At 37.7% G+C, this 13791-nt stretch overlaps 1 protein-coding gene across 4 annotated transcripts; it reads left to right on the top strand.

The window, feature by feature from the left end:
* The first annotated feature begins 2008 nt into the window (after positions 1-2008).
* Positions 2009-6859, top strand: LOC140785603 (cysteine-rich receptor-like protein kinase 43). 4 transcript variants are annotated; one of them, XM_073133550.1, is made up of 5 exons: positions 2009-2725; positions 2800-2942; positions 3030-3249; positions 4166-4563; positions 6091-6859. In XM_073133550.1, the coding sequence occupies exons 1-5, from the start codon at positions 2662-2664 to the stop codon at positions 6526-6528; spliced, it is 1263 nt and encodes a 420-aa protein (XP_072989651.1). In that variant the 5' UTR covers positions 2009-2661; the 3' UTR covers positions 6529-6859. The 4 variants fall into 4 exon arrangements, with proteins under 4 accessions (XP_072989651.1, XP_072989634.1, XP_072989641.1 ...); XM_073133533.1 differs by having other exon boundaries at positions 2186-2725; positions 4163-4563; XM_073133540.1 differs by having other exon boundaries at positions 2522-2725; positions 2797-2942.
* Positions 6860-13791: the final 6932 nt, after the last annotated feature.

The following is a 13791-nucleotide window of genomic DNA, read 5'->3' as shown; positions in this document are numbered from 1 at the left end:
TATTTTATTATGTCTACGAGCTTAATGTTGTGTTCCATTTATGATGTTGTCTATTATTATAGGCTAAATGTAAGAATTATATTAGAGAGCAATTGCTTTATCCTTCCATTATTTTTTCTATGGAACTACCATATTCTAGAAATCAATGAATTATTCTAGCCTAATGGCCAATGAATCTGAACATATATGTTTAACTACTAAAATATGATAAATTGAAGATGCAGAATACTCTTATTTTGTAAATAAGTTTTCTATATATATATATATATAATGGCCAATGGGTGAGAAAGAGTGACAGGAGTAGCACAGTTAATGCCATCGCCTTTTATCACTGGATGAGAGCTTGGAGAATGTCGTCCTCTCTGGTGCAGTATCACTTTGATTAAGAAGACCGTTATCTATCCATCTCCTTAAACAAAAACTAGAAGGAATAAGGAGAATGGTTCTTGCCATTATAATTAGTTTTTTTATTTATAAATATATATTTATAGAGTAGTCCTAACAAATTATTATTATCGTCGTATTATAAAACCTAAGTAGCATTAGATAGCTTTTAAACCGGTATAGACAATTTATATAATAGTAAAAGAATAATCTTTGTCTAATCTAAATTTAATTTGTTAATTAAAAGTGTATTGGCAAATACCTAACAATCTGAAAGGAAAAGGTACCACCAGGAGTAGGACAACGGCCCACGTGCCCATCTGCGATTGGGCCAGGCCGAAATAATTGGGCTTATATCCTGGTAATTTATTATAAACTTAAAGACTTCCTCTTCATATTTCGTTGCTTTCTCTCCTCCGGCGCACGCTTCCTTCCCCTTCTCCCCCCATTCCTCACTTGTTTGCTTGATCCTTGACCTGAGCAAACCTCAGCAGAATGAAGAGGACCGATCAAGCGGTCGTACCAATCTACTCCCGAGGAGGAACTTTTGGATCTAATCCTCGCGGACATCGAGCGTGGTATCTTCTTCTTTCCCCTTCTCGTTCTCGATTGATCTCGTTGCTTAGGGTTTTCGTTGCTTTTCTATTGGTCCTAATCTTATATGATTTCTGTCAGGGATCTCATCTTACTTAGATTGTTTCGATGGGATTTACTTTCATTTTTTTTATAATTAATCACCAATAGTTATCTACATTGGAATTTGGATGTTAGAATTCGAAGTAGAATTAGTAAATGTATGGTCATATATATATAAATACTATGATAAAAACATTAAGCAATGTGTGATCTTTTTAGTGGCAAGAACTTTCTTTCTTAGTTAAAGTATATACGAAGAGAGAAGTACTACTAGGCATAGTAGCAAATGATAACTTCGATAATCTTACTACAAGTTTGTCAACTGTAAAGAAAATAATACAATTAATAGACCACAAATGTTTCCACAACCATATCGTAATTGATGACGGAGAAAACGGTGGATGGAGCCAGCTTGGACTTTCAAGAGTTGAATAATATATGGAGACTTGACTTTGGGAACTTGAAGACCTGAGATTGGACAGTTTGGGAGTTTTGTGAGTTGGGATTGAGTTGCGTCAGCGGGCCGATTGGAATCGGATCTATTAAATCTGGTTAGGTAAATCATAACTTAGATGTAGTTAATTAGTTATATTTATGCAATAAATACATATGAGCTATTGGAATTCAAACCCCAATAAAATTCTATTTGATCGTATTGAATAATTTTTTTTTTCTAATACCATTCTATACGCAAGATGGATAGAGATATCTAATCTTTATCCGGACCGTTTCGAATGTAAAATCTGATGGTTTAGTTATATTTAATCCTGACCTGTTTTTACCACCAGTCTAGTCTCATCCCTGCTATGAATCTCTTGTTTGTATTGAAGTTAATTTTAATTCATGAATATCTAAATTTATCTTCATGGTATCTTCTCTTCTCTCTTTCCCTTCTTCCAATAGTGTTTGTTAAATCTGTCAACTGCTTCTTGAGCTTGTGCTCATAAGCATAATGTATAGGCTCACAACTTATTAAAATCACAAAAATGAACTAATTTGATTCCCTTGTTCCTTTTAGGCTAAAAAAGAAACCTTCAAATTGATCACCTCAATTAGATTATTCGGACTAAGCTGTCTAGAATACTATGTGCTGATATTATGACCAATAATTGTGCTTCAATTTTATACATGTTTGATGGGTTGAAATAAAGGAGGTTATTGAGGATAGATGTCTTCGATTTACTTGAATATCTTTATCCTAGTTGTTAGTTAGAATGAGAAAATTAGAGCACCTCATCTATTTATGTCAACTTTTCTAAATTATTAAATTGCTCAGTGAATTATAATGTAAATATAATATATATTTAAAAGTCAGAACGAGCGAGAAAAAGTACAGTAAGAAAGAAAGTCAAAATGTCTCGTTTTTTATTTATCGGCAAAGCGTATCGCCATCCTACGAGGGACGAATCCTTCCAAGTTCGAAAACCATAGAAAGGAGTACAGTTGTGGCGTCCGTCAACACGCTCCTGTAGTCCTGTGGTGGACGCGTGGGGCAGAAGAAAGCTAGAGAGATGTCCAAAATCTCATATAAAAGGGGGCAAATAAGGGAAATCCACCCAAGCTATGGGTTGCCAGTTAGCCCGCCGTCTACTTTACCCCAAATCCTAGATCACATCTCTCTTCTCTCTCTTTTACTCGCTGATGACGAATCCGCGAAAGTTTCTTGAGGGACTCATGAAGCCATGGTCGAGCAACCGAGGTCGAGGTGAGTCGAGTCTACTTCCTTTAATCGAGATCGTGCTTCTTCCACGGTCTAATTTGGGGTTGCTACGGAAGCAGGGGGGCAGAAGGAGGAGGAGGACTTAGCCGCGATCGCGGCGAAGGAGCAGAAGATGTTCCGCTACGAGACGCTGGTCGCCGCCACGCGAAACTTTAGCGCGAAGAATAAGCTCGGGGAGGGCGGATTCGGGCCGGTCTTTAAGGTAAGATTGGAAATTAGTAAAAGTTGAGTGAAAAATCGAGGAGTTTGAAGCGAAATTGACGGTGCTGATCGGATTTGATTGGATTAGGGACGATTGGAGGACGGGAGAGAAGTGGCGGTGAAGCGGCTCGGGGTGGGGTCGAGGCAGGGGGCGAAGGAGTTCACGAATGAGGCGATGCTGCTCTCGCGGGTGCAGCATAAGAACGTGGTGAACCTCTACGGCTATTGTGCGTATGGGGATGACAAGCTCCTCGTCTACGAGTACGTCCCAAACGAGAGCCTCGACAAGGTTCTCTTCGTCTCCGGCGGTATGTCTGCCATCCCCCCCAGTTGGCATTATTAATTTCTCTGTGTTAGATAAGAGGCTAATCATCTTCCACCCCCCACACCCCCCAACCCATTCGCCTCTCTCTTCGTATTCTACGCTAATTAGTCAATTTCAACTTTGTATTTTATTTTATAAAGTTGATGGAAAATCAAAATGTATCCTGGAGGAGCTGGAGCAGATTGTCTGCTGCACAGTCTGCAAGAATTTGCTACTTCGGGTACTTGGCAGTACTTGATTTGCTGCCAACAGTCGGCGGTAGATTACTTGCCAAACGCACCGACTACCAAGTCTTCTACCACACAGTTGAAATTATATTTTGTTCGGTGATCTATGTTGGTTCGACATATGCTGCGTCGTTCCAATCCGTATGTGCCACGTTGACACCTGCGTCGGTAGTCTATTTGGATTACAGATGGGCGTTAGGTTAAACGACTAATTTTTATAATAATATTTCGTTTCACACTTGAAGTTGACATAACTGCATATTTATAGAGTAAAAGGAGTGGTCAGAACGGCGTGTCCAGTAGTACAGATATTATGCATGTCTAACGTGGGGCTTTCCCGTGTTCCAACGGAGGAATCTCGCTTTATCTCCACCGTTGCTTTCTGTCTCTCTCTCTCTCCCACATAACTTCCCATCGAGTGACGAGTACAGGACCCTACACGAGTCGCGAGTAAAATTGGACTTAGACTTCCTCGTCTGTAAATTAGAATAATTCTTGGGTTACTCTTGCCGCATCAATCAAATGAGGTCACGTATATAGATCAAGTCCTCATCCTACAGTTCCGTGCTCACATCACGAAATAACGCGGGTAATTGTTGCGTAGATGATCTGTAATGATGACGTCAGATACCGTACTTTCGTCTGATTATCCTGTGGTACACGTGGCAGCAGGAGGATCGAGTGCGAGGCGTGCTGAGTTGGACTGGCGTCGGAGGTACGACGTAATCGTCGGGGTGGCGCGGGGACTGTTGTACCTGCACGAGGACGCGCATACGCCCATCATCCACCGGGACATCAAGGCCAGCAACATCCTATTGGACGAGAAGTGGGTTCCGAAGATCGCCGACTTCGGGATGGCCCGGCTCTTCCCGGAGGAGCAGACCCACGTTCAAACCCGCATCGCCGGGACCAACGGCTACATGGCCCCTGAGTACCTCATGCACGGGTCGCTCTCCACCAAAGCTGACGTGTTCAGCTTTGGCGTCCTCCTCCTCGAGGTCGTCTCCGGCTGCAAGAACTCCTCCTTCATGCCGCCCCCGGACACTGACGCCCTAAGCCTCCTCGAATGGGTAAGTCTTTTTCCGACTCTGTTACTCTTCTGCCTATAGGAGTTATGACCTTTCTATTGCCTTGCTTTACTTCAATTGTTCGAAATGCTTGAAGGTTCAACTACGGGTATCATCTTCTTGAATTTGATTCTTTCTTTCCTATAATAATTGTAACCGGGAATTCTGCTTTGTTGAGTTCTAGGTAGACAAAGAGTATTTTAGTATTTCTATTGATGATTGGTGACATCCTATGTAGAGATGGGCCTTTAGATGAAAATGTGGTCAATGGGTGCATACTTAGATAATCAATTATAGCCACTACTTGAGATGGTTCCTCAGTTCATTTGAAAATATCAAATTTATGCTCTCGAGTCTCAACAATTAATAGTTTCGGACTGCTATAAGTCATCTGAAATCATGTTAACTTGTCTATTTCTCCCCTTTAATTCGGCAAGCCATTAACACAACAACCTTTTTGAGAACATTTCAAACACCTAAACTCAAACATATCATGGACGGCATTTTGTTTATTTCGATTCTCAAAAAATCTTTATTGGAAATGGCTATACACCCCTTCTTAGGACACTAAACCCTGTGTTAAGCCATGAAAAAACTGAAGTTGGTAGAAGTCTTGAGGACAGAACTTTTAGGACTTGAAGCTAGCTCAAGCTGAAGTTGGTAGAATTCTAACAGTCTGTTTCAAACCTACTAGCTCAAGCTCAAGTTGTACATGAACAAAGCTATAGACTACATTTGGCCTCTCACCGGTGTTTTTTTATCTGCTACTCTCCTATATCAGTACGGATATTCTGTTCATTGGAGCAATTTATATAATAGTGTTCTTTTTTCACTCAGCGGGCCATTTGTTAAAGTAACTGATGCTTTATAAATGTATGGGTGCTTAAAAGTATTTCTATCATAATGTTGATAGGAACAAATAGTTAGAATCAGGTTAGCACAACAAATAGCTTAAAATTAGTTGCTTGATATCTTCTAAGTACAGGCAACACCAGTTTTACGATTCCAACCGAATAAAGGTGCATTTGCATCAAACACCACAATTAGTTCCTTTCAAATAAGTCAGTTAGATGTTTTTGAGAAAATTGTGAGGATTTGACATTGATTAATCAGGTTTAAAAATGCAGTTTTGCATCTAAAGATAAACACATGCACCTAATTAATTAAGAAAATAGTATATTGCACAATATTAATTAATTTGCTGCCAAATATGAACAGCCAACTATGCCTACAAGAGCTGAAATATCATTTACACTTTACTGAAAGAGTACACATGCTATTCTAAAATTTTGATTGCATATGAAAGAATAACAGTAAGCTCCACAACTACCATATAGTCATTTTTCGTATATATCTAGCATATATCTATCTGCCTCTCCAGTTTTTCCTGCTGTTTTAATTTTCTTGGTCATTAGACTATGCAGTCCAGCATTCTTCCCTGTTATTGTTCCTGGAACCCCGTTATAATTTATTAACTAGTAATATATCCAACATTTCTTTCAAGCCTAATTCAATGGAATCATGTCACAGGCTTGGAAGCTCTACAAGAAGGGCCAGACTCTGGACATGATGGATTCTGCACTTAGGTCAACTGCAGTTCCAGAGCAAGTTGCGATGTGTGTGCACATTGGGCTTCTTTGCACTCAAGCTGATCCGAAGATGCGTCCAGACATGAAGAGAGTGGTGGTTATCTTGTCAAAAAAGCCCAGCACACTAGAGGAGCCCAGTAGGCCAGGAATCCCCGGTTCGAGGTACCGGAGAAGAGCTTACGAACAGCGTGGTTCCCACTACTCTATGGGATCATCTTCAGGCAATACGGACACCTCCACCACCTCCAATGCTCATGCCTCTTCCTCTTCTGCTCATGCCTCTTTCTCCTCTGCCCAGGCTTCTTCCTCCTATGCCAACAACACTATTTCCACCTCAAGCACGAATACTGGGAGAAGCCGAGGATCATCTTCGCATTGAAAACCGAAAGAATTCTATAAAAAGCTAGCATAATGTTAATTTTTTAATTTTTTATGTTGTATCATATCAGCAGATGGTAGTTTTGTTTCTCATCTACGTCTGCCTGTACATTTGTGTCATTATTGCTTGGTTGTAGTTTAGATAACTAGCTGCAAGTGGGAATTTATTTTCTCAAAGAAGCAGAGGGAAATTCAAGCTAGTTATCTCTTTGAGTTGTTGAATGAATCTCAGGCCATACCAGGTTACCTAAAAAACTAGAAGCATATATGGTTGTAGCAGATTGTTAAAGGTTCTTCACTAAATTTAGAAGGGCATTTTGATTGTTGTTGAATAGTTACAACTTATTGAAATATCAAAATAGGATCCAGTCCCCTTATCTTTGATGGAAGAAAGTTTATCTAACAGGTTCCTAAGTTCTTCCTCCAAATCAAAATCTTTTGATTATATTGCAGTATTCTCCACGATGTGCATATTGCAATATACTACCATCTAACAATAGCTAATAGGTAATTAGAGCTGTCAAAATAATCAAGCCAGCTCGAGCTAATAGGTAACTAGAGCTGTCAAAATAATCAAGCAGGCTCAAGCTCGTCTTTTATGAGTCAAGCATGATTAATTAGATTAGGCTCAAAATTAATTTTAATCCAACCTTGATCACAAACTTAGTTCAATTAAGCTCAACTTAATAAGACTCGATTAAAATTTATTAATATATATATATATATATATAATAAGTAATAAATACATTTTAATTTGGTTATATGTCTAATTTAATATTATTAAATATAGATCATTTAAGATTAAATTCAAATTTGTTCGAGCTTTGAATTAAGCTTGACTTGAAATATGTTTAAATCTTTTGTATCAAGTCGTTCAAAGTCGCTCGTGCTTGAAATAGACTCAAATTTAATATTTTACGTTAAGTTTGAAACTAGTTTCAATCAATCAATCGACAGATAATGAGATAATTAAAGAGATCTTAAAAAACCCCACAACCCACATGGATTAAAGGACAATTATATGGTACGAGATAATTTTGATAGATTTATCTTTGCCCCAAGTGGCCATCCAATACCATCAACCTTCACCTGCGAAGATTCCCACGAGCTTACCTTCCTTCCATGTAAAGGAGACACCTTCCTTCCAAGTGGGAGTTAATTAACCGTTACATTCATCACGAGCCACTTCAGTTGGTAGGGAGGGCAATATGGACCTTCTCTTTTTTTTTAAAAAAAAAAATCCAAAAATAAAAAAGTTGGGAGGGCCGAAGGGGGACCAGCAAACCCTCCTTCACTTCCTCCGTGTACGGTGTACCGCGGGTCAAGATAGCAATCGAGAAGGAAACGTCCAACCGAGGGGAATCATCCACCGCTCATCACCATCACGACCGTCGTCACCGTGCCACGTTGCCTCTTAGTAGGAAAAGCTCAGGTCAACTCGGATTAATCAGTTTAAAGCCCGACACGTATTCAACAAGAGTTACTTATTCTTCCCGATAAAGCGAACGCGTCCCCCGTCGCCCGGTGTAGTACATGTTAAAACTACTTTAAACTAGTCCTTTCGTACATCATACCGGTCCTCGCGGTTATAGAAAAGGGTTCCCAATTCTTTTTTCGGCCCTTCTCCTTTTGGAACCTCGAGGAATTTAAAATTAGGTTGGAGACGTGGGTGGAGATCAACCTCTCCTCTTCGCCATTTTTTAATTCCTCTTGGAACTATTCAATCCAAGATATTTTGGGTTCTACTGCTCTTATGCTCTCTCTCTCTTTCTCTCTGTTGCAATTTAGAAGTCGAGATTAGAATTCTCTCGTTGTCCGTGTTTCTTAGATCAGATCCGGCTTGAATCCTTTGTTACTTTCCGTTCTCTTTTCTTGCTTTCGATTTGTCAATCGTTTTCCTTCTTTATTGACGTGAGATTAGCCACGTACCACGCGATCTTGCGTACTTATCTTTGCTTGATCGTTTCTTATTGTGGGTATGATTTGTTTCTTGTACGTTCTGAGTCGGCGGCAGGACACGCGAGGCGATTTCAGGTAAGAAAACTTTTTAACTCATCAAGAGTTCAGCCATTGTGTATCTTTCATCATCTGTTAGTTTGGTTGATTATGGTTTCTTGGTTTTAGAAATATTACCGCATTCTCCATCTGTTTTAGGTTTATATCTGAACTTCTTCTTTTCTTGTTTAATGTGCATTTTCGGTGGCTTTTTTTTTATTCCAATTGTTTTTCTTTTGGGATGCGGTTTGTTTTTATTCGGCTTCATAGTTCTCCGAAAGATTTTACATTATTGTACAGATGTTTGTATTGTAGATGTTAACTGAGTAGCACATCATAGATTGTGTAGTCTTTGTATGTCTTCTTCCGGATTAGGCTAGATTTTACTAGTGGAGATGTATGGTTAGCATGAAGGCAACCAGCTTCAAAAACTTTGATTGCTCGGACCAATGTCTGTCTCAAGCCTTATTTCCTTTATGCCAGTTTTGACAAATGTTAGCTGTTGTTTTGGAGATATATATGGAGATCTCCTAGAACAGATATTGTTGATGTTGAAACTAATAGATATTAAAGGCGAGTCTTTTATTTTAGTGCCAGAAATTGCTGATCAATACCTTCTATGATCTGCTAGACTTTTGAATTATGTGTGGAGTTGTGATGGGCTGTTGCGATATGAATATAGGATTTTAGGTGAGCACTCACTTTGTTTTATCTTATGTTTTGCTGTTATTTCTTGTTTCTCTCTATCTGTGGTTATAGAAATTTACCAACGCTGAACATGACCCAAGTCAAACATAGTCTAACCCAGCAAATTTAAAAAAAATTATATCCTGTAGTAATTCTTAGGCAAATTTTGTACTGTGAATTTCTTTCTTTATTGTAAGTACCTTGGATGGAAGCCAGATTTTATCCTTCAGATTACATGGGCATGAACTGTCCGTTCTCAGTTTATAACTAAGAGTTGCTCCATTCATTCTTCCGATATTTTATCATGCTAAATAAATTTCTCCATCTTTTTCTTACACAATGCATCTACATATTGTCAGAAACTGCAGTAAGAGTTATGTGTAAGATTAATGCATTCCAAACAAAATGATAGGGGGCCTGATTGGGAGAGTGAATTGCATGATAGATAATTTTATTCTTTTTGCCTTCATTCGATAATTTGAAACCCAATGTAACGATTTCATATATAAGGAGTTGCTAATTTTCATAATATATCTATTATGTGTGTTAATGTTTTAAGCTGCTTTGTATAGCATTTTTTTCCTTTGAAGTGATGGAATATTCATGTAAAAAATGGCTTAACCCTTGTCTTTTCGTAAACATACTGAGCATAAACTGTAGGCATTATATCCTGCATGAGCTGACTTTGGAATTGTATAAAAAAATGGCTTAACCCTTTTCTTTTCATAAACATACTGAGCATAAAATTGTAGGCAGTATATCCTGCATGAGCTGACTTTTGAATTGTATAAAAAATGGCTTAACCCTTTTCTTTTCGTAAACATACTGAGCATAAAACTGTAGGCATTATATCCTGCATGAGCTGACTTTTGAATTGTATAAAAAATGGCTTAACCCTTTTCTTTTCGTAAACATACTGAGCATAATACTGTAGGCATTATATCCTGCATGAGCTGACTTTTGAATTGTGTTTACTAGTTGTTGCATGTGGTGGCAGCAAGCTCGAGGTGGCAACTGCATGTCTTGCAAGAAATTCGCAAGTTAGATCTTTTTTGAAGCCTAAATATGTAATAATGAGGTATTATACATACAACCATTGTTTCTGATATATGAGAATAATTCGATAAGTATGCTGTCCTAAGTAGTATGTTGGACGTATTTTATGAGTTACTATTTAACTTCCCACTGTGTTGTTTTCTATTGCCAATATTGCTGTACTTCGTTGTCTACTTTATTTAAACTTTTTATTTCTTTATGCTAGCATTCTCATTATTAGAGTGCACATAAAGTATAAACCCAGTAATTTCTAGGGATTAGCCTTTCATTCTCCTATTCCAAGTGTTGCTGTTCCTGATGAACTAAGAAGACATGTTTTATGACTTATCTTTTCCTGTTCTACTAAAGATAGAAGCAACATTTTTTGCTTTCATGTTATTCGAGGGCTTGCGTAGCAAATAGGTCTCCAAATAGCAAGAATAATTGGATCACAATGTGAATACATTGAAAAGCCAGGTGTGAAGAGAACATCTCATATGATAAAGTTATTCTGATGCTCTCATATGAATAATGATATTTTAAAAATTGGCTATCAAGATCGCCCATTAGTTTAGAGAATCAATTAACTTCACTTAAACAAAAAGTCCTAGAGTATGAGATAAGCATGATTCTGTGGAGAATTGTAAAGTTTTGAAAAATAGGTCCAAGAAGGATCAATTTTATGTGTGGATCATATACATGGAACCTGCAAATTAGCATTCATTTTAGGGCATTGAATTGTAATTTAGATACTTATGATATTGCAGTTTGACGACATTTGCAGAACTAGGATTGAGGGGGGGGGTTGGGGGGGGTTGATCAGTGAAATGGGAGAAGAGGCAGAGGAAGAATTGGATGAAGAAATTGAGCTTGTTACTAGTGTATTATCAATTAGTGCATACTAAAGAAGCTTTTTGATAAGTTTTATGTTGATGTGCCTTCTATGTTCACTACCACTTTGCCATTTTACCATTACAAAACTATTTTAAAATAATTGAAATACTACATAATGATGAAGTACAAATCGAGGGTTGCACATGGCAGCTCTTCTTTCGGCTCATACAGATAGTTGTGAATAGGCTTGTAGAGTAAGGGTGAAAATGGATCGGATAGTGCTTAACCCATATCTGGATTCATATTTTTAGTCCGGTTACGGATATTGAACGGATAACAAAATTTAAAACCATATCCTAATTAAATGAATACGGATAATTTTCGGATAGAGAATCGGATCTTAAATGGATATTGATTGAATTTTAAAAAAAATATAATATTTTATTTAAATATAATTAACACAAAAATATTAAGAGTTTTACAACAAATAAATTTTTTGTACGTCAAATATGTAAAATTAGAGAAATTAATCTCTATAAATAATATATAATATATTATTAGTAACAATATTAATATTTACTATTTAAATAAGCAAAATAAAACTGTAAATCATTCAAAAAAATATGCGGATAAATGGATATCTGAATCCGTATCCGAATCCGATCCGAATCGGGTCGGATAGCGGGTCGGATCGGAGTTAATTCGACCCGTTTTCACCCCTATTGTAGAGGCAATTAATGGTGGAGTCTATCATTGCCATCACCATTGCCATTGCCCTCATCGTTATTCCGCTGTCCCTCTCGCCTTCGCTCGTGTCCCAGCATTGAAAGAAGACGATGTCTAAACGGGTCAAAATAAAAAGGATCCATAAAGCAGATTTAACTTAAGTAGTAGATCAATGAGATGGACGGCGAGAGCGGCATTGAGGGCGACGGTGACAATGACGGCATGAGTGGCACATTATGTAGTCTCCATCTCCCCCCTCGTCATGGAGCTGGCAGTGGATACTCTAGATAGTGGAACAATGTTTTGACCAAGATGGAGGAACAATGTTAGCCCTACTATCGTCATCTGTCGTGTTGTCCTCTCAAATAACGGATGATAGTGTAATGGTTACACAGTTGATGCTAATCATTACACTTATCCCAACGCATGTAACTTGACAAATTTGATCTGATTTCCTATATCCTGTGGCTTGATCTGATGAGCAAGATATTGTCCACCTATCTTTGTTCTCAAACTGATATGGAATTGGCATTCTTAGATGGTGGAACTGATTTAAAATTAAAAGCATAACACATTTCTCCAAATAAGGAGAATTCATAGCCTGTGCAATGTAACAGTTATTTACATGGTTGTCTAGAGTTTGTGTAAAGATGTACATGCTATGAATTCTTGTACATTTTAGGTCTTAGTTACATGTCTATTAGCTTTGCTACCTAAACCATATCTTGCCTATCTGCCACTACAATCAACAATTAGCCCTGCATCTTCCTTTTAGTCTGACATGTCTGTCACGTTCCTTGCTTTTTAAACGCCATTAATTGCAGCAGATTAATTGTCTTAATTTGCATCAGTCGTCATATAGTGACTAAAACTTCAGATGCTTATTGGGAGTGCTGATACCTCTTCCTTTTCTGACTATTTCTTGAGGTCTTACATGGGATAAGTATTTGCCTTATTTAAAGTGCAAGTCTCTTCCAGATTATTCGTGGTTTCATTATGATTTAAATTTTGAAGTTTATATCTACCTTTTTAAGTGTATTCCAAGGTAAAACAAACATTAGAAATTTAAGTTTAAAAGAATCTCTCCATATTCACGGTTACTTTTTAAAAGAAATTTAAAAGAAGTATGTTCGACATTAATAATGGAAATGTTTTGCATTTCATGATACTATATAAGTGTAGTCATTCTTTTATAGGAAAGCAGTTTATTTTTGTACTATTGAACTTGTGATTGATCTATATGAAATTAGCCTTTGTCAGGGACTCGAAGTTCAAACCTACATGAGCTTGGGTGTTCACGCAAATTTCTGACAGGGCTCAAAGGCTCCAGTTTTTATAGAACAACGCAGTTTCTTTCTACCATATCCCGAGTATCTATGCACTCCTAGCAATTATGAGATCTAGAGATTCATATTTTTTTTTGGTGCATATTATACGTGGAAAATAATGGAGAACTCGAGAAAATTCCTGTCCAATCACTATATATTGTGTTGTTACTCGACCTACCCTTGTGAGTAGCCTTCTCCCCTATAATACAGAGGAGATCTCAATTGATCGTCAGGGTCCTTGAGTTGTAAACATGTATTCTTATTCTAATGATTTTCTTATCCTCTCAATTTCTCTTTTGACTCTTCTTCTATCTGCTATATCTTGGCTATAAAGCCACCAAGTTACCAGCAACTGCCTAATGGCTGACACATTAAGCTGGCTCTACTTCCGGCAGGATGTTTTGTGTTTTATGTGGGTAGCAAGGAAAATGGTTCTAAATTTTGCAAGAAATTTCTATCGCCACTTCTTTTCATATGCCTAAGAAATATAAGGAAGGTCGTATATGTCTAGAGCACTAAAAAATTATATTTAGTCACCATGAGAATATGAGATTGATGGATGGATATGTGATTGTGTGGTCTATTGCTTTAGTGCTGATGGACATGCTAATTTCAAGACACGTTGGGCGACCAGAGGCAACCGCAAAATCTAATTGCCG

Source organism: Typha latifolia, chromosome 1 (assembly GCF_019914945.1).
Source record: "Typha latifolia isolate L0001 chromosome 1, TyphaL0001v2, whole genome shotgun sequence".
In the NCBI taxonomy this organism is placed as follows: Eukaryota; Viridiplantae; Streptophyta; class Magnoliopsida; order Poales; family Typhaceae; genus Typha; species Typha latifolia.
This window is presented reverse-complemented; position numbering and strand designations above follow the sequence as displayed.

Coding starts and splice junctions, on each gene's coding strand:
- LOC140785603 (XM_073133527.1), top strand. CDS start 2,662: ATGACGAATCCGCGAAAGTTTCTTGAGGGACTCATGAAGCCATGGTCG. Junction 3,250..4,162: donor GGTTCTCTTCGTCTCCGGCG/GTATGTCTGCCA, acceptor TACACGTGGCAG/CAGGAGGATCGAGTGCGAGG. Junction 4,564..6,090: donor CCCTAAGCCTCCTCGAATGG/GTAAGTCTTTTT, acceptor ATCATGTCACAG/GCTTGGAAGCTCTACAAGAA.